The sequence below is a fragment of the Convolutriloba macropyga genome, chromosome 13 (assembly GCF_964194025.1).
Source record: "Convolutriloba macropyga chromosome 13, txConMacr16.3, whole genome shotgun sequence".
In the NCBI taxonomy this organism is placed as follows: Eukaryota; Metazoa; Xenacoelomorpha; order Acoela; family Convolutidae; genus Convolutriloba; species Convolutriloba macropyga.
In genome coordinates, this window is record NC_134480.1 from 14,863,875 (window position 1) to 14,891,478 (window position 27,604).

The 27,604-nt window shown below is 37.3% G+C and overlaps 3 protein-coding genes across 3 annotated transcripts in view; all 3 read right to left on the bottom strand.

Moving 5' to 3' along the window:
* Window positions 1-27,604, bottom strand: part of LOC142352304 (uncharacterized) — a 317,257-nt gene that overhangs the window by 3,366 nt on the left and 286,287 nt on the right. Inside the window, exons 2-7 of the mRNA XM_075404836.1 lie at window positions 9,956-10,016; window positions 7,712-7,857; window positions 5,050-5,324; window positions 4,297-4,589; window positions 4,013-4,084; window positions 738-819 (exon numbers count right to left, since the gene is read on the bottom strand). Of these exons, the coding sequence (XP_075260951.1) occupies window positions 738-819; window positions 4,013-4,084; window positions 4,297-4,589; window positions 5,050-5,324; window positions 7,712-7,857; window positions 9,956-10,007 (920 nt within the window). The 5' untranslated portion in view covers window positions 10,008-10,016. The remainder of the gene's footprint in view (window positions 1-737; window positions 820-4,012; window positions 4,085-4,296; window positions 4,590-5,049; window positions 5,325-7,711; window positions 7,858-9,955; window positions 10,017-27,604) is intronic.
* Window positions 8,240-9,890, bottom strand: LOC142352266 (exosome complex component RRP41-like). The gene is made up of 2 exons (XM_075404755.1): window positions 9,255-9,890; window positions 8,240-8,684 (listed from the first exon to the last, which is right to left on the bottom strand). Exons 1-2 carry the CDS (start codon window positions 9,574-9,576, stop codon window positions 8,290-8,292), a joined length of 717 nt encoding a protein of 238 aa, XP_075260870.1. The 5' UTR covers window positions 9,577-9,890; the 3' UTR covers window positions 8,240-8,289.
* The window catches only part of LOC142351517 (uncharacterized), a 225,337-nt gene continuing 213,710 nt past the window's right edge, over window positions 15,978-27,604 (bottom strand). The window contains exon 2 of the mRNA XM_075403579.1: window positions 15,978-17,768. Coding sequence (XP_075259694.1) covers window positions 16,286-17,768 — 1,483 coding nt within the window. The 3' untranslated portion in view covers window positions 15,978-16,285. The remainder of the gene's footprint in view (window positions 17,769-27,604) is intronic.

A 27,604-nucleotide genomic window follows, 5' to 3' on the forward strand; every position in this document is an offset into this window, starting at 1 on the left:
AAAAGGGTCGCCCAACACTCACACGAAATCTCCACTCAAAAATAGCACCCGTTCGAAATTTATTGTAAAAAGGAAACTGTAGTCCATACTTATCCTGCGTGAAAAGAAAACAAACCACATATTAAACATCTTCAGCTTTCATAACAGCTCAAATAGTTTCCTATGAAAAGCAAACCAAAAACTGATAAACCTTATAGGGTAACGCAAGTCGATGGGCCACCATAGCAGTTTATAGTTACAATTTTGAAATCCACTTTACTTGAAAATTCTAATATAAAGCGTTCTATTATCATTACCAAATTGTAGTAAAATTATATCATATTACAACGAGCCATTAAAGTTAAATATTGCAATTCTTTTTAGTTATTCGCATTTCGTAGTTTTAGAGCCTTTTTAGCAATTAAACTGCCATTTAAATACCAATTTATTATAAAAGTTCAGTGCACAGATAATTCTAAAACCAATAGTTCATGATTGAATATTGTGGATTTTGCTAATCACATCCATAAAAGTTTTTGTCTTCGGAGATAAAGGCGCAACAGGTGGAAATTTACGTGCCGAGGGGCACATTAGCTTACTTATAACTCGCTATGGCGGCTCAAAAATATTCGAGACATGAGTATTCGTTGTAGTTTATAAAATCTATGTAATTTGTACTGTTTGTTTGTATGTATGTATGTATGTACAAGATACTGACTGATTATGGGTTGGGTTGGAGATGCGAGAGTAGTTCTTACCCCATTTGGAGAGACGAGTCCGTTTTGTGAAATATTTTGGCATAAGGTCTATCGGGCACTGCACTTGCAACAATAGGATTCGCTACAGCACATAACAACAAAAACACCTCATTTATCGAACACCCAAATTGCATTGCTTTACTTCACTCATTACTATCATTCGAAATTACACATGAGATAAAATTTCACCTTTGTGGCAGTACCAAAAATTTCTCGAGAATATGCTTCAGCACTCGATGATTCAATTTCAATAACCTGAAATCGTTTCACAAAATTCCAACCTTCCTAGGAACAAGCCTATAATTTTTAAAGTGTTTGCTTCATCCAAACAACATTTATCACCTAACAATTATCAAAAAAGTTAATTGCTTAAGACATAAGGTGAACTGTTTAAAACAAAAAAAAATCACTGCAGATAAGATTTTTTCTCAATAGACGAATTTTTTTCCATAAAGTCAATAACAAAGTTAACCTAAAATTTGCGTTTATGAGGCAACATTGATCCGCAACAGTTGCCCAATTAACAGGCTGAGATCCTGAGCAGCTCATATTTCTATACACTCTATGACTTCACCTCTAATGAAAATTTACACCTTTTTAACCGACAAACATGCAATTACTTAACTGCTTGTTATAATTACAAAAAAAAACATAACTTCCATCCAAATTATTCAGTTTTTAATTTCAGAAAACAAAAATATATTTTTGATTTATAGGCCACTGTTCGTTGTATGTTAATTTGAAAAAAAAAACAATGGTCGAAACCGCTAATCAAAAATTATCACAGAACTGTAGCTATTACACTAGAGTTATATGAACAGCGTATATATTAGATCCCAAAATTAAAGAAGAATGCGACAAAAGTTTGAAAAATTTGCATCGCTAGCAAACAAGTTACTCTTGTAAGTCGGCCTACAAATCGCAAAAAGTACGCTTAAAAATGCAAAGAAATACGCTTAAAAAAGTAAAGATGCAATTACAAGATATTTTGCCACTCACATATAGGAAAAACTAGAAGAATTGAACATACCCGGCAGATTGCCGAAAAATAGCCGCCAATAAAGCATGATTGGGATTGAACGAATAGAATATATTGAAAAGTCCGATTTATTTTGATGGCATTTCGTAGTTGAACATAACGCACTTCTGTTTCTTAGACAGAGGCTACAGGGGCTACTATCAATACCAATAAGCATTAGAGATGGTAACTAAGACTTATAGGAACGACGTTCAAATAGCGAGCATCTAAAAATTGGCTTTATGGGTTTATCCCGTTTCTATTTCTGACTTCAAATTTTTATACCGACTCTGTTCATTTTGAATTGCTTTGCTTAGCAACTGATGTTCAAATTCACTTTTAGCAGAATGAGAGAAGAGAGAAACTAGCCTAGAGAAGTCAAAAAGATTTCACGCAAAATGTCGAAAAAGCGGCAAAATGGTAAAGCGAAAAAAAGTTTGACGAAGTAAAAAAAATACGAGCGCAATAATAGCCGGCTGAGAAGATGAGGGCGGCTATTAAACAAAAAAAAATAACATCAGATCTCTGCTAAAAGTTTTCTGCTTTACTTAGCCGAATAAAAGTAGGCAAGGGTTCAACGAGCGAGTTTGACAGACTCACAAACTATTAAATTTCGCTTGGTATTCCTCCCTTGTCTGGCAGTTCGCGTGTTTCACTTAAATCGCAAACTTCCAAATTTCAGTCAACTATTTCCAATATATGAAAAATTATTTTTGGCTTAATTTATCAGCACGATACCAAAATTAGCAGATTTAAACATTGTGCGTAACTTTAAAAAGCTTACTAAAAACTCCTTTACTATAAAAAAATAGACACCTTCCATAAACCCCAACCCAGTCGAAAATAACTGTCTTTATTTCTCAATTTCTGCCTATTGAATGACAAGAAAAAATAATGATTGATTTTAATTGATTTGCAATTAATGGCTTTCATTTGAAGATTTTTTGTATTATTTTTGTCTCCGAAATTTTCCACATTCTGTTATTTGTGCACCTTGAAAATCACTCTACAACTTTTTCCACAATAATGAACATAAAATAACATAGCTAGCAGATTGATGGACAACAGACGCGATAAAAAATGATAAAACCATATAACCTAGTACATATTGTTCTGTTTATTAAGCAATTGATCGATAATGACCCAACTAGTAAAGATTTGCGGTTAATAGACTTTCCGTTTGTAAATCCCCACCAGATATTAAATCCCCACAAACGCTCGAATGACTGCAAGATAAGGACCCATATTTAGTCTTTTCTTCACTAAGATAGTTGTGAGTGTAAAGAAATAGTTGCAGGGGCAATCAAATAACTAAGGGGCTACAAATTACGTTATAAGAGGATGTTATAGATGACTATTAAGATTATATTTTTTCAAAAATAAAACCAATCGCAGCGTGTTTTTTTATCTGACCTTTAGTAGCATGTAGCCAAAAATGTCAATAAGAGAGCAATTTTGATGCGGTAAAAATCAAGTCAAGCGTAAAGTCATTCGGAGTGTCAAATCTATCAGGCAAATTTTGCAAAAAAGGCACACGACTAAAATAATTGGTTCAATATTTGTCCGAGAGCAATCGAGCAAATTTTCTTGCTTTTTTCAAACTATCCGCATGTGAAGGCATGAAAAAAAATAAAATTTTAGATCTATTTTGTAGAAAACAAAAGCCTCTTTCCGACCACTCTGATTTCTGTGGGAAAAGATTTTCGAGCACTTAAAATTGAATTTTCATGACTAGGTCAAAAACAAAAAATTAGCTGACTCCCGACCAATTACTCTCAAACGACTGGGTAAACACCTGGGTTGATCAAACTTCAAAAAAAAAACTGCTGTTGACACAATAAGTAATGCCTCCTCGGCAGTTTTGGTGAACTGCTTACGTAAAGAATAGGAAGGTTCTCAGAGATCTTGTTGGCAACTTAATGCCATCAGGCTTTACCACTTTATCTCGTTTCTCAAGATAAAATTTAGCGCAAATTTGACGTTCAGGCGAAAAAACGACCAGACAACAAATCGGTAGTACGAAAAACTGCATAAAGACCAGCAGGACTAAAATAAATGCTACAAACTTTGTTCCAGTGCAAAAAAAATTTAACTGGTGGAGTTTTCCCAGAGTTTTCCTGGCGCCTCTTCTATTCTGTGTAAAAAAAACATTTTGTGTACTCAGGGGGTGGAATAGGCCAGATTTTTGAAGGATCATTTATCCTAATTTTCACTTCAATGAAAGATATAATGGAAGTGTCTAATAGTGATATCATACCAGCTATTATCTTCTCCTGAGCTTGTAACTGTTCCTGTGGAGGTGCAATGGCAGCACCTTTCCTGGAAGGATCTAAAACAAAGCCACAAATCTTGATCAATATAAACGATTCGCCATCCCATATACAACTCATGTGCTATCTACAACCATAGATTACAACTCCTGGATAACCCATTATCAATGAATAAACCCATAGGTTCAAGTTTGTACGGCTTCTGAAAACAAAATACTTTCATTCGTTGGGAGGGAGCGGGGTTGGGGGGGGGCAGATTTGCTAAACTAACCGTTGTCAACTGATGCAGATTTTTTGTTCTTCTCGGGTTCAAACTCCTCATCTTCGCTGTCTGAATACTTCCCAGCGAAGCCCAAACTGAGTTTGTTGGCGCCCAAAAAGGAGTTCACAATAGGAGTGGAGTCATTAATGGTGGATGCACCTCCTGTCCCTGCAGTTGAAGGTGGCTGACTATTTCTGGAGGGTGATGAATTCTGTGACGTAGCTAATGGAGACATAGCCCTGGGGACTTTGGATGAAGTGGGACCTCCGCTATCATTATCCTTTGGACTGCGAGAATGATGCCTAAAATATTTGATCGGCTAATTTAAATTGATCAGATAATTTAAAAACTTGGTTATTTGGCCAACGACCTCCAGCGACCGTTTTTCGTCTCCACTACAAATGTATTCCAGTTTCTGGGAATTGGTATTTTAATTTGCTTACTCGACGATCAATTTCCTCTAAATTATCCGAAGTCTTGGTATTTTTAGAAACTTAATTGTAATTATTTTAAAAAGCATTCTCATATTTCCTGACAATTAACTTTATCAATTATACTCAGGAACCTTGTTCGGAAATGTCAGACCTTTGGGAAAAATTTCTAATTAAGCATCAACTTTTCCTAAGCACGAAACTTTATAATTAAAGATATCGATGCCTCTCACAAAATTATATAGTTATTTGGGATTGTTTTGTCTGTTCACCCTCTAAATCGATTTAAAAGCTTAGTTAAACAAATAATGGACAGAGCAAAGAAACGTACCTCCTATTTGAGGGTGAGTCATCATCATCTTCGTGTTTTCTGGTTCTCGGCTGTTGGAACTGTAATGCTTGCTGTCTCTTCTTTGATTCCTCGTAGTCATTGGGTTTGAAAGGGTCGTACTCTTCGAGGGCCGGCACACCAGCTGCAAAGCTGAATGCACCCGGACCACCCGATGTAGGTGTTGTAATAGGCAAGGACGTTCCACTTACAGGCAATTCTTGAGCATCTTGATGAACTGCAGTAGTATTTGATTCTCCATTTCGAGGTGCCGACGCCTGAAACGCCAAACGTTACACTTATATAGAAAAATTTCAGGCACTTATAATTGAGCTTCAACAGAACAAGACAGCTTAACAACCACTATGATTCCCTCGGAGAGTGTTCCCAGCTGTTAAATGATCATTTAATCACGGGGGCAAGGGGGAACATATGAGGTCGAGAGAGGACAAAAAGAATGGCCTATTGACTTGATAAATCAGAGTAGATTTGAAAAAAATTTAATACGGTCAAAACGCCTACAGAAAAAATGTTTTTTAAAGGATTTTATCAAGCGAAACAATGAAAAAAAACGCATTGGATACTTTGAATTCCAAAATTTAAAGAATCAGGAAAGACGAAATCGTTACAAATCTCAAAAATTTACAACATGAACTATCTTTTTGCAAGCTGAAAGGGCCGCAACAAACAGCCTTAATTTTACGGTTATCTAAGTTGATTTCTTTTTCGAAACCACATCCCACAAAAGATACTAAAAAATACAATAACTTTTTTGCCTTTTCAATTCTCGCTATAAAAACGGCTTTGGAATCTGAGTACAAATCGACGAACAATTCTTCACTCCTAAATGAAATGCCCAACAGAGTGATGCGACACAATAGCCTCAACTGATTCTCATAACCACGATTCGATTAACTAAATAAAAAATGGAAGTTGATTTTTGTCCTAGCAAAGTTACAAAAATCCCATATGTACGTGTTATTTTATTTTATTTTTTAATTTGCTATTTAGGCTTCCCAATGCAAATATAAAAGGACTAATACGAATACTAAATAGCATTAGACCCCATCGTAACGAAGATTAAAAACAAAACAAAATTTAGCTACAGTGCATACAAAAAGGGGCCTTTATGTGTTTATAACGTTTCATTTTTGGTTTCGTTTTCGACATTGACTTCTTTCACTTTAGGTTGCTTTGCTGAGTCCTCGCATGTTTAACAGGCGGTAAAAAAAGAAGGCAACGCCAAATTTCTGTCTGACGCAGTAAAAATAATTTAAAAAACGGAGCGCAAAGGGAGCAGCCAGGGAAGATATTGCGGCTAATGACAAAATTAGATCAAATGATCGCTTAGGATTGACGGTAGAATTTTATGATGGTTAAAAAGAACGAGTACATAATTCTTGATGGTTAAAATGAACGAGGAAACTTTGTGAAAACAAAATTAGTCACTTTCCCCAAAAAACAATGTACAATTAATCACGCATTTCTTAAGTTTCAGACTATTAAAAATACACGTAAATTATAATTTTAATTTAGAGGTACATACTATTTGTTGAAACCACTACTTGATTTTAATACTAATAGTGGCTATTTAAAGCCTAATACTACTTGATTTAAATATACTATTTTGCTCAGTTAAAAACCTTGCTGGCAGCTTGCCAGAAAATAACCGGAATTGCCTTGTAGATCTGCAGTGTCAAAAAGATTTAAAAAAACAGCCTAAAAAGAAATTTACTTTTTAGTAATATGTGAGATGTTATATTTTGATTGAGAACCTGTAAGACTTATTGCTGCTTCTATTAGCTGCTCTCAAATACCCTTACTCGGTTGACGTTCTTGAATTAAAGTCATTTTTGAGAGCGAGCTAAGTCACGTGTGACCAAAACTTAATGGCGCGAATAAAAAAATCACTCCACTAAGACTGACAAATGATGCCACACACGCAATTCCTTGAAGCAATTTGAAGCACTCGCGACATATGGTTGTAAAAAATCTTGAAAAAAAAACAAAGAAGGCCAATAATAGGCCATCTATCGCTTTGCGGCTATTAATAATTAACTAGGGTATCGCCAAAACTTTCAGATATATTGGCTCTAACTTTAGTTTCGAAAGCAATCAGAATTGCATGTTTCAGCAAAAAGAATCTTTTAATTATAAACAAACACTAAATGGCCAAAGCAGAATTTTGAAAAAGAGTTAACATTTTTTGGAATTTTTGTTTTACTCATAACATAACGCAATTTTTTTGTCTTAGCCTGTCATTCTAGATACTTGTTTGAATTTGTTTTATAATCAAGTGACTTCCATTAAAAATTTCACGAGCTACTTGATCCTTTACATGATTTTTCTAAGGTGGTTTAAGGACATAAGCGTAGAGGAAACGAAAAGGTCAGGTCGCAAATATGAAAAGTTTTGAATAATTTAAGCCTAATTTTTTCCCAGAGAAAAAAAGTTGAAACGCCTTTCTAAGGATTGATGCAGTTTATCAAGAGCTTTTCAATGCACCACTTTCGTATCTTTCTGCAAAGATATCAATCGAGCAAAATTGACTAAACGAAAAAGCCAAAGTAGAATTAAGTTATTAGGGCCCAAATAAATCTGAAGGATCGAACAATAAAATTACTGACTAATTTCAGTTTAAAGAAGATACAGAAGAAACACATACCTCGTGTGGGACATTTAATGTTTGTGTGGTTGTTAGCTGACTACTGCTGTTTGGGATTGCTCGCTTTGCTCTCTGCTGCAAAGATGCCTTCTTAGCAACTAACTGCGACTGCAACAGTTTAATTGAACTTGATTGCTGCCAGCCAGCTGAAACGAGCAAACAATGTTTTCCTCGAACATTATGAACTGTTACCATCATTTATTTATGATTATATTAATGGATCCACCCAGTCACTCGCGTGACGTTTATGACCCCCACTCTGCTTATTTAAGGTAGCGGGTTATAGACTTTTCATGTCGTGTCCCCCCCCCCGCAAAAAGTGCCCCCCCCGTTGAGGTTCCTGTCAGCTTTTTATACTACACTCATCATAACGTAGCTTTATTCGTGTAACATTTGTCCACTAAACGCAACCTTAATTCGTTTAGCCGAACTCAAAGCAGCAAAATTTTATTATTGCAAACTGCTGATAGTAGTTGAAAATCGTCGCCTTAATAGTCCTATTGCTAAATTACAAGCAGTTGAAAATAGTTTAATAGAACCTTTTCTTTTTAACAAAAATTTAACACAAACAGTCAAAATCAAGTTTTAGAAGCAACATGATCGCGGGTAGCTTGCTCCATTACACTGAAAATGTCTTTACACCCTTTCATAGCAGAATCCAGCATTTTTGGCAAATGGTCCAGATGCAATCTCGCATTCATGTCCGTCACCACAATCTGTTCACTCCTGGGCAAAATCGCCAGTGTCAACACTGGACAACCCTGGGACTCTTCAATGTAGGAAACATCCAAAACTCCTTTTTCATCAACTATGCTCGCAGTACAAGCGCATACATACTCCTTCATGGGTATGCAAGCGTCTATGAAGGCTAAGGTTGCAGCGTTTATACATGCTGCGTAATTTGCTCCATCTGATTGGGTAACTTGAACATAGAGGTCAATTTGTGATCTTGGATATAATTGCATTTGAAGAACTGAATCATGAACGGTTTCCTTTTCCCGTTAGATTGACTTTCCATAATTGGTATTTTCACCCCTTTAATCGTAAATAAAAATAGTAATGAGTACTGGCATGCATCTCTTTTTAAGCTATACAAAACATTATCAATGCAAAACACGCATTAATTTGTTCACATACCCTTAACATAAACTTTGTGTATAGCATTTTTTCTTTAGGCAAAATTTACTTTAGCGCGTCGCGTGGAGGGGGGTAGTGCCTTGAATAAATTCAATAAGTGGTTTCAAACGGTAATATTAGGGCTTATTTTAGACCACTACTGATTTAAGGTGAAAAAGATAGAACCATTTTTGACTATTTTCCGCAAATTAAATTTGAGGCTTAAAATCTGACTCAGAGCAAGTTAGATCACGCCAATATCAAAAAATTAGGCGAAAAGAAGCCAATTAACTCAACAGGGCGAAAGAATGTTGTTAAAACATAAACGGTCAGACAAAAAAGATTGCAAAAATTACGTCAAACTTCGTTCGAGAGCAATTATGGAAAACGGAAAATTTTGCTCACAAAGAGAAATGGAAACAGTTGCCTGAATCAAATGCTTGCTTCAGATTGATTGAGAAACTTTGCGAGCGCTTATCGCCCGTGGGTCTTTTCTTCCGCTCAGTAGTCGAAAAAGTAGCCATGCTGAACACACAGTTCAACAAAGCCCTATCGTGTGGCACTTTGTGACGTAAATTGCTCGCAGGTTCCCGGGGTCCATAAACTGCAGCCAGAACTTTCGTATTCCCAATTTCGAACACAGCCGATCCGTCTGCTTGGGGCAAAATGCCCAACTTGCAGTTGATCTTTCGTAACTCGTCACACAAGCGGCCATCTTGGCGAAAACCATGCAAACCTATCAATTCCATCTGTAAAAAGTGCCGGAACTGAAATCTTCTGCTAGCGTTCTCCTGCTAACTTGATCAGCAAAAAGTTGCGTAAAAATCACGTCAAAAATGTAATAAAGAAGTTAATTCATAAGTCCCATTGAATACATGAGTTGATACAAAAAGTATTTAATAAAAATTCGCTGCATCAGAACAACCTTTAAAGTTCAAATCGGCAAAATTGATAAAATCACTTATTATTTTACAAAAATTTAAGTTATCAATTGATAAAAATGAAGTCTATAGTCTGAGATCAAAACATTCGAACAACGGTTGTGATCAGTTGTTTTTCAACCCTAGATCACGGACAATTTAATTTGAACAGAAAACGGGATAAGAAAATATCCAAAGGTACACTAACCCGTTTCCTGTTTTGAATCCAAATTGAGACCAATACCGTCGTATAAGGACATGTCTGTTCTGAAAAGAAACACAGTAAAACATTGCATATCACGTCAATTCAATCGACCTAGTATAACATTTCGGGATTTTTTTACGTTTGTGCCCCCCCCCCCCCCCCAAGCTTTCGAATCAGTCAGGCAATTATAGTCGCTCTTTAGATTCAATAATCTACTATGACGGCTGAAAAGGTACGAGTGCAATTAAATTTGACCAAGATAATTACATCAAGGCCAAAATAAAAGCTGTGCGGGGAAAAAATTGCCGAAACGATTCAAAGTCTCCAAAATCGTAAAAAAATTCACAGGCAATCGTATAAAAGGCCATAATTTCGATATACCTACTTTCTTTTAAAGCAACGTAAAAATTGAACATGTAGAAGCAGCTGAATACACAAGTTGCTGAAGTTTATACCAATTTGGAAGTCCACTTAAATCGCCAAAGCCACCAAGAGAACGTCAAAACGAAGGAAAAAGACCATCTAAGGACAACCACCTTTACAATAATTGCTTCAAACTTTGAAGGAGAGCAAATAAATAACAATGGTAAAATAAAAAAAAACTGATAACAGAAACTCGAATAACACAAATTTTTATTAAATAAAAAAAGTTCAAAAACATTGAAATCAGAAAGACCCACTATAGCTTATGAAAATTTCGGAAACATACATTTGTTGGTACAAAGTTCTTCAACAGCGCCTTCAAAGGTCCGAAAAATTATACAAATGCAAAACTTATAAAAAGTACCATTAAAAACATAGCTGGCAGATTGCCATAAAATAGCCGCAATAGCTTTGTATATCTGCAGTCTCAAAAAAAAGTAAAAAAGACAGACCAAAAAAATTCGTCTTTTCATTGAAGGCTGATAAGTTATATTTTGATTAAAAATCTGTATAAGTTTTCGCTGCCTCTATCAGCTGCTCTCTAATAACCTCCATTTAGAGTGACACACACCCATTTGACCTTATCTCTTTGAATTGAAGTAAACAAAAGTCAATTTCAAGGTGAGGAAGTCATTTTTGTGAGGTAAGTCAAGGGTGACCTAAAATTAAATCACGCAAATGATCAAAAAAACTTGCTCCACTAAGAGCGGGAAATGACGTCACGCACGCACTACAGTTGAAACTGCATGAACGAATGAGAAAAAAGCAGATTTGAAGTGGTTGTGACGTCATATGCTCGTAACAAAAATCGCGACGACGAAATAAAAAAAAACCAAGAGAAGGCCAATAATAGAGAAGGGCAAAAACCAAGAGAAGGCCAGCTATCGCTGTGCTGCTATTAACAAAACGTTTTTGTCCCTGCTTAACCAAATCAGTTCGAATTTTGCTATTATAATTTTTCTTGACTTCTACGCCAATACTAGCTTAAAAACCAACTCCAGTTATTTTATTTTAGCCAATGGATTTTGGAGAAAAAAATGACAGAAACGACTAACTTCGGGCGAATTGCTCTGACACGAAAGACGAGCAGTTGGCTTTGTCAGCGGCTAGATGTGTCTTAGGGAGCCGAGCTTTAGTTTAATTGGGGGAGGGGGTGGTGTGTTGTCAACATGGGGAGGGGCTGAACGCGGGTGGGGCCGAGCTTGTGCGGTTACGGGTGGACTGAGGAAGTGGTGTGGTAGGGGTTAGGTGGAAGAGGGGTCAATCTGTCAAAACCACCTTTAACATCATGAATTTACGATTCTAAATCAATTTTAGTGAATCGCATCCTCAGAGACTAATCTAAGAGAATTGCCCTCTGGATTTTACCTATTTATCCCGTTTTTGAGTACAAAGTCAAATTGCCAGACGAAAAAACGATAAGACCATAATTTCCTAGTACGAAAAATTGCATTGAAAAACCAGGACTAATATCATCGCTACAAATATTGTTGGAGAGAAATTACAATTGAAACGATTATAGTGGCGGAAAAACAATTGAATTTCTTTCATAAATTTAAGAATCTGCAGCATGCTTGATGATTAATCACAGAGCATGCAATAAGAATGAAAAAGATTACAATAAAACAACACCTCATGAAAGAAAAAACGCCAAGAGTTGAAGGAAAACAGAAACGAAATCTTTTACGTTTGCCCCGTCTTTAAACGAACTCCTTGAGACACAAAAATATTTTTTTGCTTGACTATATCTCATGGGATACGGGAAACAAATGTTTACATCGCTAAGTTACAAACATTTGTTTGAAACAACAAAACTTCTAAGAATGACATGACAGTTGGAGTTAACCTTTGAATATCTAAGGTAATTTATATCAGATAATGAAATAAATAATATTTCTAATTGTTAGAACAAAAAATAGTAATTGCATCCTTCATTTATAATTCCATTTCCAATGGTGAAGTATTTCGAGATAAAATTTCGATAAATGCAACGATATTATTCCTGGAAAACATTTGGAATACAGATTAAAGTAATCTTTTTCTCTGGGCAAATGTCACAAAGTTTGATAAGTGATTGGGAAATAACTTTTTTGCATGTTTCAAGGCATTTGATTGTTAAAAACTTTAAAAAAAATTCTAGTAAAAATTCTTGCAAAAGTACATTACCTTATCAAACAAATGAAGGACAAATGCTTGAATTCAACAGCGAATTCAGAGAGGTTTGAAAAAAGAAATTAAACGCGATTCTGAGAAAACTTCAGCAGACGCAAAACGTCTCAGAAGTCAGAACAGAATAGATATTCAGCTGCAAAAAAACAAACTTTCAACTAAGTTAGAACATGGAAGCGCAGAACGCGTTCCATGCAGTCTCGCTGAACCGTAACTATAGCTTTTTTAAAGTTATTTCAGTAACTTTTAATTTATTTCAGGGAAAACTGACTAAGTTATCAAAAATCGGCTAAATTTTATTAATTGAAAATATTAAAAATTCTTTTTACAATAAATATGATCAAAAAATTTCGAAACGAAATCCCATGAGTTTTATATTAAAAACATAGCCGGCAGATTGCCGGAAAAGAACCGCCGTTGACGAGCTTGACGCACATCGGGATCGACACAGAAAAAAAAGAACATATAGAAATTGGCAGATTTTTTTCCTAAGTTTCAAAAACTGTTCTAATTGTGTGTGCACTTTCAGTAAGATAAAAACTATACTTAATTAAGCTTCCAAACTGAAAGCTATTAAGTTTAATACTAATGTCAGCAAGCAACCACTCTAATGAACTTTGACAACGTAATGCACTATGATTTAATGACCAGTCTTTATCAATTTATCCCGTTTCCTCTGATTTTGCTAATTTCACTAGGACCGTTTTAACCGAGTGAGATAAGTCAGATGTCAAGCGTGAAAATCGTGACATGCAAAATAAAAAGGGGATAAAAAAGTTTAAGTGAATTGAAAAGAAATAGCAGGACAAGTCCTGAAATACAAACCAAAGAATTTAGACAAAACTAGAACTACTGAAATCGGACCAGCTGATCAATTGAACCAAGCCGACCTAACAGGCAATGCAAGGATTCCAAAGTTTAGAGCAACTAAAACAATCAAATAAAGTAAATAAAAAAATGATGGCTAAAACACTTGAACCTTTTATCCTGAACCCCACATTAAACTACGCAAAAGCCTTGGAAGTGGTTTGCTCACTGAAGATAGAAAAACTCGGAAAATGACAAATCATTTTAAAAGAATTGAAAAATACAAAATTTATGGAGTTTCCGAAATTTTGCAATAATACTAAATACAAAGCCATTTATTCTCTGTTGAATAACTCTGGTAACTCAGGACAAAAACTTTCTAGAAATTTGAAAACAATCGCAAATATTACTGAAATGTTGCCAAAATTCGTAATATTAATATATTCAAAACCAATCCAGTAAGCCAATTTTAGGCCTAAAAAGTTTCGCTGTCCCAAAAAGGTCGATAAACTAAGAAATACATTTTGAAAACTTATCGAACTATTACTGAACCCCAGATATTTCCCTCAAGCTAGAAAATTCAAAATGACAAATAAAAAAAACTTTTTTATCACAATATTTATTTTAAAAAATTGCACAAATTCCTGTTTTCAACAAGTTAAAACCAATTACTCTAAAAACTATCCAGTAACCTATTTTCAAGCCCTATAGCTGGCTCAGAGAAATGGAAACTCAAATAACAAAAACTTTAAACACTTTAAAAAAAAATGCAAAAATTACAGCCACTTTTTGTAATTAAGTTTCCATTAACAAAACATATACCTCAACAAAGCTATGAAAAAATTTCTAGCTTGCACAAGACTACTAAGAGCATAAGCAAATGTCAATTGAAGTCCCCTTTAAGAAAGATCTGAAAAAAGCGAACATAAAAAACAGCACAATTTTTTGGTCAAAAACTTCAAAAGTGACCTTTTCACCTTCAAAATTAGACGTTCCAAGCAATTTCAGCACATTTAACATCTCAAAGACTACTAGAGCCAGCTAACGGCCTCTACTGCAACTTAATGCCCGCCGAGCGTTATCTGTTGAACCCGTTTTGAAAGCTACAAGTCATCAGAAAAATGTGTGAATCTTAAAAAAGACAGCAAACCAATACAATCCAAACCCTTTGTATTGTAAAAATTATAGCAGGCCAAGTCCTGAAAAACAATACAGGGAATTGAATAAAAAACTTAGAAATACTGTATCTGACCAATATAAATTGCAAACTGCCAGCCAAAAGTTGAGAAACCAAAATAATCAAACAAACTAAACGAAAAGACTCATTGTTAAAACTCTTGATACTCTTATTAAGATATTAAAAACCACGTTTTCTCAAATCTGTCTAATAACCCTTCTGCAAGACCTAAAAAAAATTTGTTGACCCGAAAAGATCATAAATTTAGAACAAAATTTAAAAAACTTGAAAACAATTTAAATGTTGCTAAAAATTGTGATAATTTCTTCAGAACCAAATTATTGTCTCGAGGCTATCCAGTAACCTAATTGTATGCCGTAAAAGTTTCACTGGCTCATTAAGATCGCTAAACTATGAAAAGGACCCTCATTTTAAGAAGTGGCAAAAATTCGTGATATTGAAAAGTTGAAAACCGCCCCATTAACCCTAGCCACTATGCAGTAACATACTATCAAACCCCAGAGGAGGTTACCTTGGCCACGGAGGCAAGAAGAACTGAACAAAGAAATATTTTCAAGAAACTTTCAAAAAATTCAAATTTTATCATAAATTGCTAAAATTGGTGATCTGAAAATATTGAAAACAATTCCATTGCAACTGAAAACTTCGCAGTAACCTATTATCAGACGCTAGGGGGGTTTCTGGCCCCTGAGGCTGGAAAAACTCAAAAAAATGACAAACTTTCCGACTAAAAAATTGCACGTTTCATGAAAAAAAAATAGTAAAGCCACTAGAAACTATGCAGTAACCTATTATCAAAGACCAGAGGAGGTTTTATAGACCCTGAGGCTGGAAGAGCACAAAAATAAAAATTAAAAAAAAACATTAAAAAATTGCAAATAGTAGTATGATTTTTGTGGGTATGTTTGCAGCTCAAATATACAGCTCATAAAATGTACGGGCATAAAAAGTAATTATATCTTGCAAAAGACATTTATCAACTGTGACAAACGTCAATTCGAGACTAATCAAACAAAAAATGGCGAAAAACGTGAAAGAATGCATCAATTTGGATTCAAAAACTAAAAATGACATTTAACTTCGAAAGAAGACCTTCTCAGCAGCTGCACCACTTTAAGCGCTTGAAGGACTTCTAACGCCATCTTTGGGTTTCGAATGAAACTTAATGAACATTGGGCTTTACCTGTTTATTCCGTATTGCAAGATTAAAGCCATTGAAAAACGGCCAAGACAAAGCCCCGATACAGTCCAATTCTTGGATTGTAAAAAAATGAGAGCACCTAAGTAATAGCCGCTGAGAGGCTGACGCCGACTATAAGAAAGCATGTGATCTATTTAAAAAATTACCGGGAAGGCAAACCGGGAAGACAAACGGATTTCCATTTACTATAAATATTGCTTGATAATAAGTGAAAAACAAAGTCCGTATCGGCTACGTGCAATCTAAATTAAAACCAATGAAAGTGAATTTAAACTTACAATAATATCACAGATACTTCTAAGCCCAAATTTTTCATCATAATCATTATGAGTGTAACGCTCTTGCAAGCGATGAACAAGTTATAAGCCACCGGTATCAATCAAAAAAGATATTGCTGATAAACAGAAACATAAGAGGTAATAATCTTGACATTCGAGAAACATGAGACGGGCACGAAGGAAATTAGCGTTGAGTTTAGGTACATTGATCGGTAACCAGATAACACATATTCTGATCCGTTAGAAAGGACGGAACTTTAGCTGACCGAAATAATGCTTGAAAACCTTTCGTTCATGGATTGCGCGGTACCAGTTGGTGCAAATTGCAACAGTCGGATCTTATAGTCAGCGTGGTTCTTAGGCGTCAATTGCTTCACGTGCTTCATTAACTCCTGGTCAATCGCTTGACGGAATTCAGGCACTGAACTCTTTCTTGTCATTTTTTTCTTCTCGTTCATATCAGATACATTCTCAGTTTTGTTCAGGTTTCCCAATCTACCCGCAATATTTGACGTCTTTCCAGTGGTGGCTGGCTGCTTGGTGACGGTGTTGATGGGTTTCAGACCCCCCGCTACTGCTGACTGTCTTTTACTCTCAAGAATGGATCCAAATTTAGTCGGTTTTCGGCCCACGTCCAATCTAGATTGTTGCATCTCTTCCTTTTGCTGTTGTTCCTGCATTTTAAGTCGTTGTTCTTGCAATTTTAGCTGACGCTCCTGAACTCTCAACTGCTCCTCAAGCAACTGCCGCTTTTTAATCTGCTGCTCAAGTTCAAATTGTCTTTCTTCCTCCTCTTGCAAGGCGAGAGCTTGACGTTGGGCTAACGAGCGCTCGATCAGACGATCTTGTTCTCTGCGGGCAATCATCAAATCATCTTCTATCAAGGCGTCCCTACTGGAATATCCTCGCCTCCCTAAGCTCGTTGTGGGTCCGCGACCCCTAGCATCCAGAAGATCAAAATCACGCATTCCTTGTTCTGTCAAGATCTCTTCTCTTAAACGAGCTAACTCCAACTCACGCACGGAATCTCGAGACATTCCAATTGACATCAGGTCCTGGATTCCTAACGATGCTCTGGATCGTTCGCGAAGTTCATCACGTTCTGGTAGACCATCGAAGCCACGCTGCAGATCACTGGGTCTAAGGGATCGTCTATTCAGACCTTCTTCCATGCGCATTAGTATAAGTTCTTCTCGGGAAACGTCGCGGTCAGATCGGTCATAGAGCATCTTGGCAGGCCTGACGTCCTGATGAATCACAATTTTCATGTCATCGTCCAATTCATCTCTGGTATCACCAGTTTTCCTTTTCCGATCATTTGAGTAGGATCCATTAGTTGCCCGTTTATCCTGACTGAGTTGATCTCTCAAATCTCTCGGTTGGCTCTGACCAATTCTGTTCTCCAGCCTAGAACTTGAAACTCCTTCACTTTGTCTTTCAAAATTTTCCATTATTTGCTTTGCAGCTGATCGGATGCTGAGCCCCGAAGATATCTCATCTTCTGGCTCCTGCCTCAGTCCACCTAGTCTTCCCCGCAGTTCTTCAGATTCCTGTTTCATGCCTCCCAACCGTCCTCGGAGTTCTTCGGGTTCTTGTTTCATACCTCCCAACCGTCCCCGGAGTTCTTCGGGTTCTTGTTTCATAATTCCCAATCGTCCTCGCACTTCGGGCTCTTCCTTAACACCTCCCAGTCGGCCGCGTAGCAAAGTCTCCTCTTCGCGCTCTCTTTTTATAGGTTCTCTGAAATCAAATGAGAAAATTTTTAGAAGTCTCTCTGAAACTAATGAAGTCTAAGCGCACGGATCTGATCTCTCATGCTGTTAAGGACATCCAGTTTTAATTTATGAGTAGTTAAATAGCTCGTCGCTACAGAAAAGCATGAGCTTCGATGCGTAACGAGTGTTTCTTTTAAATCTACCGGTTATGGTAATAATTCTAATCAAAAGTAAAACAACACGCAGCACTTTTAATTGCTTAAGACAGAATAAGGTGCACCCTCCGCTTCAAATTAAGACAAAAATTGAACTTCAAGTTAGCATAAAGATGGAAAATTAACAGTAAAAAACCATTTGCAGGTTACACAGACTGACTGAATAAAATTGTATCCAAGAAGCTATTAATTATCCATAGTTGTATCGCAAGAGGAAAAACAATATCGCCATCGAGCAGTCAAATTTTGACGACAATCTTGCGACGACTACTACTACCACCATCACAAAACATGAAAGAAGTTCTATGCAGCAGACCTTTCATGCGAAGAACTACTGCTTTTCTCTTCATGATAGGTTTATTTATATGGTTCTCTTTTGTATATTCCCACAAAAAAAAAATTTTCTTGGCATAGACAATTAAGAAACAGCCAGAACCTTTCAAAGGTATTGAGAAGAATCCAGGCCCAGAGACAACCAGCCAGGAAAAAAATTAATAAATTACAAGTAGTGAAAAAGGGGGGGGGTCTACCGCACAGTTTTAGGATCCCTCCCATCCAGTCTCGAACCTAAGTCAAAATTACACTTCAACAACTCTAGATTAATGCCTAAACCACTGCACTACCAGAACTAACTGCTGTAAGGTTCAAACGCAATATAATTCGTACCTGTTACGGTTGCTATCACATTATAAAGTGAGTATTTCAACTGAAAATAAGGTCATAAAATAAAGTCAACTTGGTTCAGTTGGTTAACCTCGCTCGCAATCCCAACTGAATCAGGTTGACTTTTCGAAGCCCCATAGTTTCCACCAGATTCCAACTAAAATTGAGAAAATTCCACTGAGACGGAGCAGGTCTTGGAATTTTCCCATTATCTTTCTTTCGATAATTTTTTTATCAAAAGCAAATAAAACCCGCCTATAAAACAGGCCTTTCTCTTACAATAGCAACACAACAAAAATGTTGAGCAACCCACCGAGTAGCTTTCGATTCATTATATACAGTGCCCAAATTCTACTACCTGCTCAGCAAACTGTTGAGTCCCTATCGGTCAAGAGACGTAAAACAGAACATGCCCAGTTAACCTTGACCGCTCAGCGACAACCGAAAGGCCTAGCTCATTGGATTGACCAATTCACCGATTGGCAGTTTGCAGTCGTCAACCATGAGCCCAACAAATTGAACCAAGTGCATCCTTCAGATGGTGTGATGACATCTCCACGGAGCACCAGCACATCATTGTCCATTCAAACGATAATCCTAAACACATGGAGAAAACTATCAAGTCCTTTATTCGACATGAAAGCAAAGTACTCAACGAAATCAGAGCACGAGTGTTTGTGCCCCAAAGCGCCTTTCAGACATTTAATCAACAGTTCTTGCGATTCAACGTATCGGAGATTTCAAGACGAGGAGACATCTTCGAAGAGTTCATACGAAACACTGATTCTTTAGTTGAAGACATACCAAAGCGAAGCCAGCAAATGGATTTGGTGTGGGAAATTGAGAGATCTAGTCCAGCTCGCAGAACCGAAATCAATACATTAACCGAGTACCAGAAGCGACTATTTGCGAAAATTGAAAGTCTCGAGAGCACTGACTCCCCATTCAAGGACACCATTGAGGCATTTGTAGACATTCTGGCAGCCGGTTGGGGATCATTATACCGAACTGATCATTCAATGTTTATTGAAGTCCATTGTGGACTCACAAATGCACAATGTTCATGTTGGGAATGCTGGGATGCAGCAACGGAGGATGAAGAAATTATGGAAAAAACCAATGACTCACCAAAGTAAACAAAAAACATGATAACACGAGATAAGAACTATTAGATAACTTGATCATTATCTATTTCATATCCTTTTAAATCAGTCGCATGTTCCAATCTGCTGACATTAATAAAGTTTTGTGTAATTTCAAGCTTGTCTCTCGAGCGTTTCCACAAAACGAAAAGTCGAAAAATGGTTTTATTGCAGTTTGCATGCTCATAGATCCGCAAGTAGATGTCAATGCAGTTGACAAATTAGCTCCATATGGTGGACTTATAGGCCCGGGAGATAGTGCACTACATGAATACTTGAAAGATTCGAAAGTCCTTCGAGTGCATGCAATTTTTCACGACGCCTATGGTTTTATGAAAGAAAAGTACAAAACCGGCCCTGGTTATATGTACATGATTTCAAACTTTCCAAGCCATTTTCTATTGGGTCACATTAGCGGCATTATTCATTGGACCGCTTTCAAACTGCTCTTGTCAGACACTTTCCAGAAGATGCCATTTTGATATGACAACTTATGATCCAAACCTATTCACTTTGCATATTTCAAAGTTAGCTGCTATTCAAGTTATACAAAACACCAACAGCTCAAGTATTGTATTGAGGAAACAATGTTGGAAAAAATTGAATGAAAAATTCATACTAGTTCAAACAGAAATAGATTTGACTTTAAATGAGCTGCAATTAATTTCCGAAGCGGCCAAATTAGCTCTCTACTTTTTGTCTGCTTCTGAAGAGGCTAACAAGTCAAAGCCACCAAAAGTGCCCGGCCGCAATACAAACTAATAATGGCAGATTCGCCGGACTGTTCGATCGAATTAGCAAACAAAATTATTTTTGGCAAAGAAGATCAGGAACGACCCCCTTGGAAGATTGGAGGCAGTGTTGAAAGATCATTGGTATTCTGTATTATACATTTATTTGTGCTCATTGGTTCAATTGTATCATGTATCCTTTATTTATTTGTTTTTAATCATGATAGTGACAACAAACCTCATATCTGGTCTGTCTTGGCCTTTTGCTTGGGCTGTATAATCCCTAAACCAAAATGATTAAAAGAATCTCAACCGAGCCACATTTGTTGATGATGGTGGTAGGACCCAGTGGTTCCGGCAAATCAATGTTAGTTGCTGATCTATTAGTAAATGAAAAAATATTTCAACCAAGTTTTGATATAATTTTGTATATATACCAGCATTGGCAGCCATTATATGATGAACTGCGGTCAAAAAGTGATAAAATCACCTTTGTTCAGGGATTGAATTGGAAACAACTTAAGTCCCGCGGAAACACAAAAAGGCAGCTTTTAATTTTTGATGATATTTATAATGAAGCATGCAATCAAGCAGAGTTTCTTCAGCTTGTTGTCTCAGGTAGACATCAAAACCAACACGCCATTATTTTGAAACACAATTTGTATCAAAAAGGTCAAAATGCAAAAACAATAGAATTAAATGTCACTCAAATGCTGTTGATGAAAAACCCCCGTGACATTGTTCAAATTGATTGCCTAGGGAGGAAGTTGGGTTGCCGTTCTCTCTTACTATCAGCATATAAATCAGCAACCTCAAAACCATTTGGTCACCTATTGATTGATTTAGATCCTCGATGGGATGAGAAGCTGCGTTTATGTTCACAGATCAACAGCGACGTTACCATTTTTTATTGCTCGAGCACACCGCAGAACATAATCAAACTTGATGAATCGTTCACAACATCTGAGTACTTTAGATCTCTTTATAACTCTTAAACCATTACTGCAAAAATTTTTTCTCCTCCACTGTTCCGAGACGTTTGTTAAATTCAGTATTGACTGCGTATTTAACATCATTAAAGGAACAGTTTCTCTAAACCTTGACAACCAAGCAGTCAATAAATTTAAAACCTTCGAAAGAATTATTTCCATATTGTGTGACAGACGTGTGAAAATCAACAGCAAGCGGAAACTGCTGTCAACAGACAAAGGGATCAGACTACTAAAAATGATTAACGATCCGATTCAAAAATACTTCAAGTCTATAATATGACACAGTCAGCCGCCGACGAATTCATACTAATTTCAGTAGACACTTACAAACAACTTACTACCGCCGCAATTTCACAACCGTCCGGAGAAGAAAGTACAAAACAAGCAATTCTACAGAAGAAAAATCTAGGCGAAAGCGAGACATTAGCTCAATTGAGCATCGCATCAGCATTGAGCTCAAAGTCAGTAGATTTGCCGGAATCAGGGAGAGAAGACGAAAAGAAAAAATCGTCCCAAGAAGCTTCGCAATTAACCACAGAACAAGTTGAGTGTGTTATTGATGAGCTAACAAAATCAGGCTTGAGCGGAGGAAAAATTGAACGCAGCAAGACAATAATCAAACTTTTAAATGAGTCAACACTAATAAGCATAGACGGTAACACTGGAAAGCTGCATGGTAACTTCGACGGAAGTGCTTCAACATCAGACCTAATCGAAACCTGCAGCTTCCAACGAAAAAAATATCCTCGGAAGATCTCCATATTTTTAAGGAACTGAAAATAGGTAGTCACCTTGTCGGAAACAAGAGCGCAAAACAAGCGGCCTCGTGCGCACCCCAACAACATTCTAACACCAGAGGTCAGCAGCTCCCATGGCTTTCGATGTTTTAAATAACTTCAAAAAAACCTTTGCCCATACAACTATTGTAAGGTTTCTGCTTTTGAAGGCCGGAATTGAAAGGCACCCAGGACCTTCCAAAAAGAAACTAAAATGCGGATCATGTAAAAAGTTTCTTGGAAAAAGTACAAGATTAAGGCCTCTATTCTATTGCACAATATGTGGTTGGGTGTACTTTCAATGCAGCGGACTTGCAAATGCCTCTGAATATGATAAAAACACATTCACTTGCACTAAATGCAAAAGCGAGAGAATAGTATCGTCGGCGCTTACAGAAAACGCCGACTATAGAAAAGCTCAGAAATTTTACACACGTATTGGGTTTCCCAGTTCATACGGCAGCGTTGATCGCTTGGCCAAGGAGACAGGCATCCGAAGGTCAACAGTTGAAAACTACCTTGCAACAAATTCCACTTTTACAAAATTTAAACAAGCCAGGCAGCGCTTTCTGCGTCTCAAAGTGCAGTCATACAGAATAAACGAAATCTGGTCTATAGATCTAGCAGATATGCAGTCAATTGCCAGCGAAAATAAAAACGTTAGATATTTGCTTTAGCTGTGGACACAATGAGTCGCTATCTGAGAGTTGAACCCATGAAGGATAAAAACGCATCAACTACAAAAAAAGCTTTCCAGAGAATGCTGAAATTAGGAAAGAAGAAAATATCTCCTGAAAGGGTATGTGTTGACGACGGAAAAGAATTTCTTGGAGCATTCAAAAATTTTTGTGAAGCAAACAAAATTATTGTTTATCAGACTCACAACGAGAAAAAGAGCGCATTCGCAGAGCGAAACATTCGATCTCTAAAGTCTCTTATTTACAAGTACATGAACGAAAGTCACACCACAAAGTACGTTGACCAACTTCCGAATTTTGTTAAAGTTATAAACGGACGTGTGAATCGAGTAACCGGTCTAGCACCGAAGAATGTATTAAACAAACACACCAGTTATCTTGTCTCATTGAACCTAAACGGTAGGCTCCAGAAACCAAAATTTAAAACAGGCGATACAGTACGCATTCGGAGGAAAATTGAGACCTTCCATCGTGGATACAAAATACAGTTTAGCCACGAAGTTTTTCGAATAACAGAAGTTTTAACATTAGATCCCCCTACCTATAGAATTGTATCTAATAACTCAAATGAAGAGATAAGCGGAAGATTTTATGAGTCTGAGCTTGTTAAATTCCTAGAATGAAATTACCTGCAAGCACTTTTACTGTGAACCTTATTTCCAATTCCTCAACTGTAACTTTTCCCAACAATACCCTCGCAACATTTTCGAATCTGCTACCAAGAGTCATAGATCTGAACAAATCGAAAGGTTTGTGGCAAGTTGCCCTATTGGAAATATCATGGCCATCAAATGTCAAAAATGTCACAAGTCGTATTGTTGAAATAAACTGTGCCCAAAACGAAGAGAGTGAAACTGATGAAGAAGAGGAAGATGAGGATGAAGCAGCAAATGCGGGTGAACTCGAAGCTCCAATTGAACCAGCGATAAACAAGGAAGTATTCGTACCAATTTCACGAAGAAAACGAAAACCAATATGGACCACAAGAGTTGATGAGGAGGAACCCCCACCGAAAAAAATTAGCATTCCCCAGGGAATTTATCAATCAGCAGATCAAGTCCTGGAAAAGATATGCGAAAGAGTCTACAATTCCAGAAAACAACAGACATGGCCTATCGAGTGGTCAGTCAGTAGACATAGCCAACTGTTACGTATCCGACCAGCAGCAGCAGCAGCAAAGAGGGATAGAAGCAACGAAAAGAATCAGGATGAGGAAGCCGGCTTCATAACGGCGGATACAAACAGAAGCGAGGATGAAAGTGTGAGCAACGATAATGATAAAACAATCAGGTTGGTTTCGTTGGATTTGAAAAACATACTGGGCGTTGAAGACCTCTCGCCAAATTCAACTCCAATATTTCCTGTAGACATCTCTGGAGGACGCCACACAATGTATGTTTATTGTGATCTGATTCAAGACGAAATTTTAGGCAACACATTTACCTCACTTTTAAGGACAGTCGCTCTCATAGCAAACACAGAAGACGAGGAAAACAGGAAAGGGAGCATCATCAGCTACCGGTCTTTTTCAAACCTGCAATGGAAGACAGTTGTCAAGTCTTCTTTTCAATCAATATCAATTACCCTCAGAGACGAAACAGGCCAGCTAATGCCATTTTTATCAGTCGGCCGAACATGCTTGACCTTTAAATTCAGACAAGTTAAATGACTACCATTTCTTCACTGTATCTATCAAGTAGCAAAGTCAATCAAATGTTAAACAGTTGAAAATCAAACAGTTGAAAACAATTGAAACATTTGAACTCTTGTTCAATCAGTCAATCAATCAAGCAATCAATCAATCACCCAAATAATCATACATAAAATTATTAACCAGCTCAGCCAATAATTAATTCATTTATCCATTCATTCAATCAATCAAACAGTTAGTCAGTTAGTCAGTCAGTCAGAGCAAGCAATAACATACATCACTTCAGATGGACGCTCACTATGATGCTCAAATTGGTACAGTCGGCGGCGGCGGCAGCCCCCAAGCAGCCCATGGAGGACCAGCTCGTCAATTTGGATCAGGAGCAGCAGGGCTTGGAGCACTTGCGGTACGAGTTGGGAGATGTGCTCTACCATTATAGAAAAAGTATGCTTTACCATTGGCCAAAAAATTGGGAAAAAACTTCTTAGTGACAGCAGCAATACCAGAAATTGGACAGGTCATTGCAGGAAAAAAGAAAATTAGAACAGCTGCTAAGGATTCAGTGAAAAAGTCAATCTCTGAAAGTCACGTTGTTGCACAACCGTCCAATAAGCAGGCCGGGGCGGCGCGCCGGGTTAGCGGACCGCAGCGGGGGCGACCGGCGCAAAAAGCGCGACCCGTTCCGCCCGAGCGCGTGGCCCTCCCCCGGTTGGGATCGGTGAAAAAACGTCATGACGGAAAAGCGTTATCAGCACCAGCAGGAACAAAGACCGCTGGCAGCAGAAAACGGAAGAACGCAGCTTCAAGCGTCACTTCTACAAAAAAGCCAACGAAACGCAGTCGGTCCGAAATTTTTTCAAACATCAAATACTATTAGCAAGCTAGATGATAGATAGCGAGCTAGCTAGCTAATCATCAACCAATCAATCAACCAACCAACCATTCAACCAACCAACCAACCAATCAACGAACCAACCAACCATCATAATCAAGATCATCATTAGTTTTATTAGTAGTAATAGTACAGCAAAATGACGATACAGTCCAATTCAAATTTGGAATTCAAAAGCCTGGCAGACGACATAGCAAACCCGGTTACACACACAGCTTTAGATTTTTTCGAAAAACCGAGCGTATTGATCAATTACGAGAGTGGACATGACCAAGAAGTCTTCCCCCAAACCGGACCAAGGGGACCAACACTAGACTTTGTAATCAGTGGTGACCAAAGAAACTGTATTGACATGAATTATATTCATTTAGCCGTTCAAGCAGCAATTTACAAGCCAAATGGACAGGAAAAAATAGACTACAGTGACGGTGAACCTGTTGTTTTTACCAACAACACACTTCACAGCCTGTTCTCTCAAATTGAGATTTATCTAAACGGGATTTTGGTTGCCGACAGTAACAATACATACCATCACCGAGCATTTCTAGAGACAGAGCTAACAACAAACAGTGACAGTAAAGACTCGTGGACTATTTGTCAAGGTTACGAATTCGATTCAGCTATAGCAGACGGAGACAAAGGCAGATGGTTTACGGATAGGTTGAAAAAAACATTAAAACCTACACGACGGATTTATATGGCGCACTGTATGTTGATTTTTTCACATGTGAAAAATTACTCATACCCGAGGTAGAGCTCCGCATTAAACTTTACCGTGCGAGCAACGAGTTCAGCTTAATTGCACAAGACAATAAAATGTACGCAGCAATAATAGAAAAAGCATCCCTTTTTGTAAGAAAAATAACACTGACGGAGTCAGTACGTCTTTCAATTGAGCGCGCACTCACCAAAGCGCCAGCTCGATACCCCTACATTGAATCCCTTTGTAAAAGTTTTATAATTCAGGCCGGGCAAAACTCATTCATTAAGGAATCGATTTTCGGAACAGAACCCATCCGACGTTTGACCCTATGTATGGTCCCTAACGCCCAATTCAGGGGATGATACAGCACAAACCCCTTTGACTACCAAAAATTTGAGCTCAAACGTATTGAAATAGTTCGAGGTAACGGGTTGCCAATTGCAGGGACACCAATTGATACAGAAGACAACACTCGTCTGTATTATAACACGATGACAGCATTGGGTTTCAAAAACGGGGGAAACAAAATAAGTCTTGACGGCTTTGAAAACAAATACATGTCCACCTTTGATTTGACCTCTTCGCAGGAAGCATCGAAAAACTTGACCTTGTTCCCCGAACTTACAGGAGCCCCAATTACTTTGAAATTATTATTCTCAAAAGCCCTGCCGGAAGCAGTTGAAATCTTTCTAATCGGAGAGCGCTTCAGTCAAGTTTTCATAGATAGTAGTCGAAATATTGCAAAAAATCAAACACTATTACATGGATAATATCACCATAGAAAGAGTCTGTCAACAATTCAGTAATTTAAAATTCGCCTTTGGAGGAGTGTGGTCAGCTCATAACTTTCCTCGAATTAAACAAAGCGGCAAAATCCGCTTTCAGATAGTCAATACGTCACCAAAAAAACTTCCTGGAACGCATTGGATACTTATTATTTCTTTCCCATTACTTTTCAGAGCAAACGCAAAAAAGCCTGTCCGGTTCACAAACATAGTGATATGGAATAGTCTTGATATATCAATCAGTTATTTTGATCATCTGTACAGACGACTTGCTAACCTCTACTCTGATAGGCACTCTTACGAGGTGCATTCAGTTGTTTCATCGCCGCCCATTCAGTCTAAGTCGTCAAACCTGTGTGGACTCTACTGTATCTATACAGCCCTTGAGTTAATTTCAAACAGTCATCATTTATCTTTGAACATATTTTTCTCAAAGAAGACCAGAATGGAGACTATGAAACAACTGAAAATGAAAATTCTTAAAACTGTGCAAAATGTTGCACGAATGAATGAGATAAATTTGATTCAATTTTTTAATACAAAGCTGAAAACCAGTTATGTGTTTAATATTATTTAGTAATAGAATTTTACAACTGCAAGCTTTTTTGTTGTT

Coding starts and splice junctions, on each gene's coding strand:
- LOC142352266 (XM_075404755.1), bottom strand. CDS start 9,576: ATGGAATTGATAGGTTTGCATGGTTTTCGCCAAGATGGCCGCTTGTGT. Junction 8,685..9,254: donor GAAGCAAGCATTTGATTCAG/GCAACTGTTTCC, acceptor TTCATGATTCAG/TTCTTCAAATGCAATTATAT.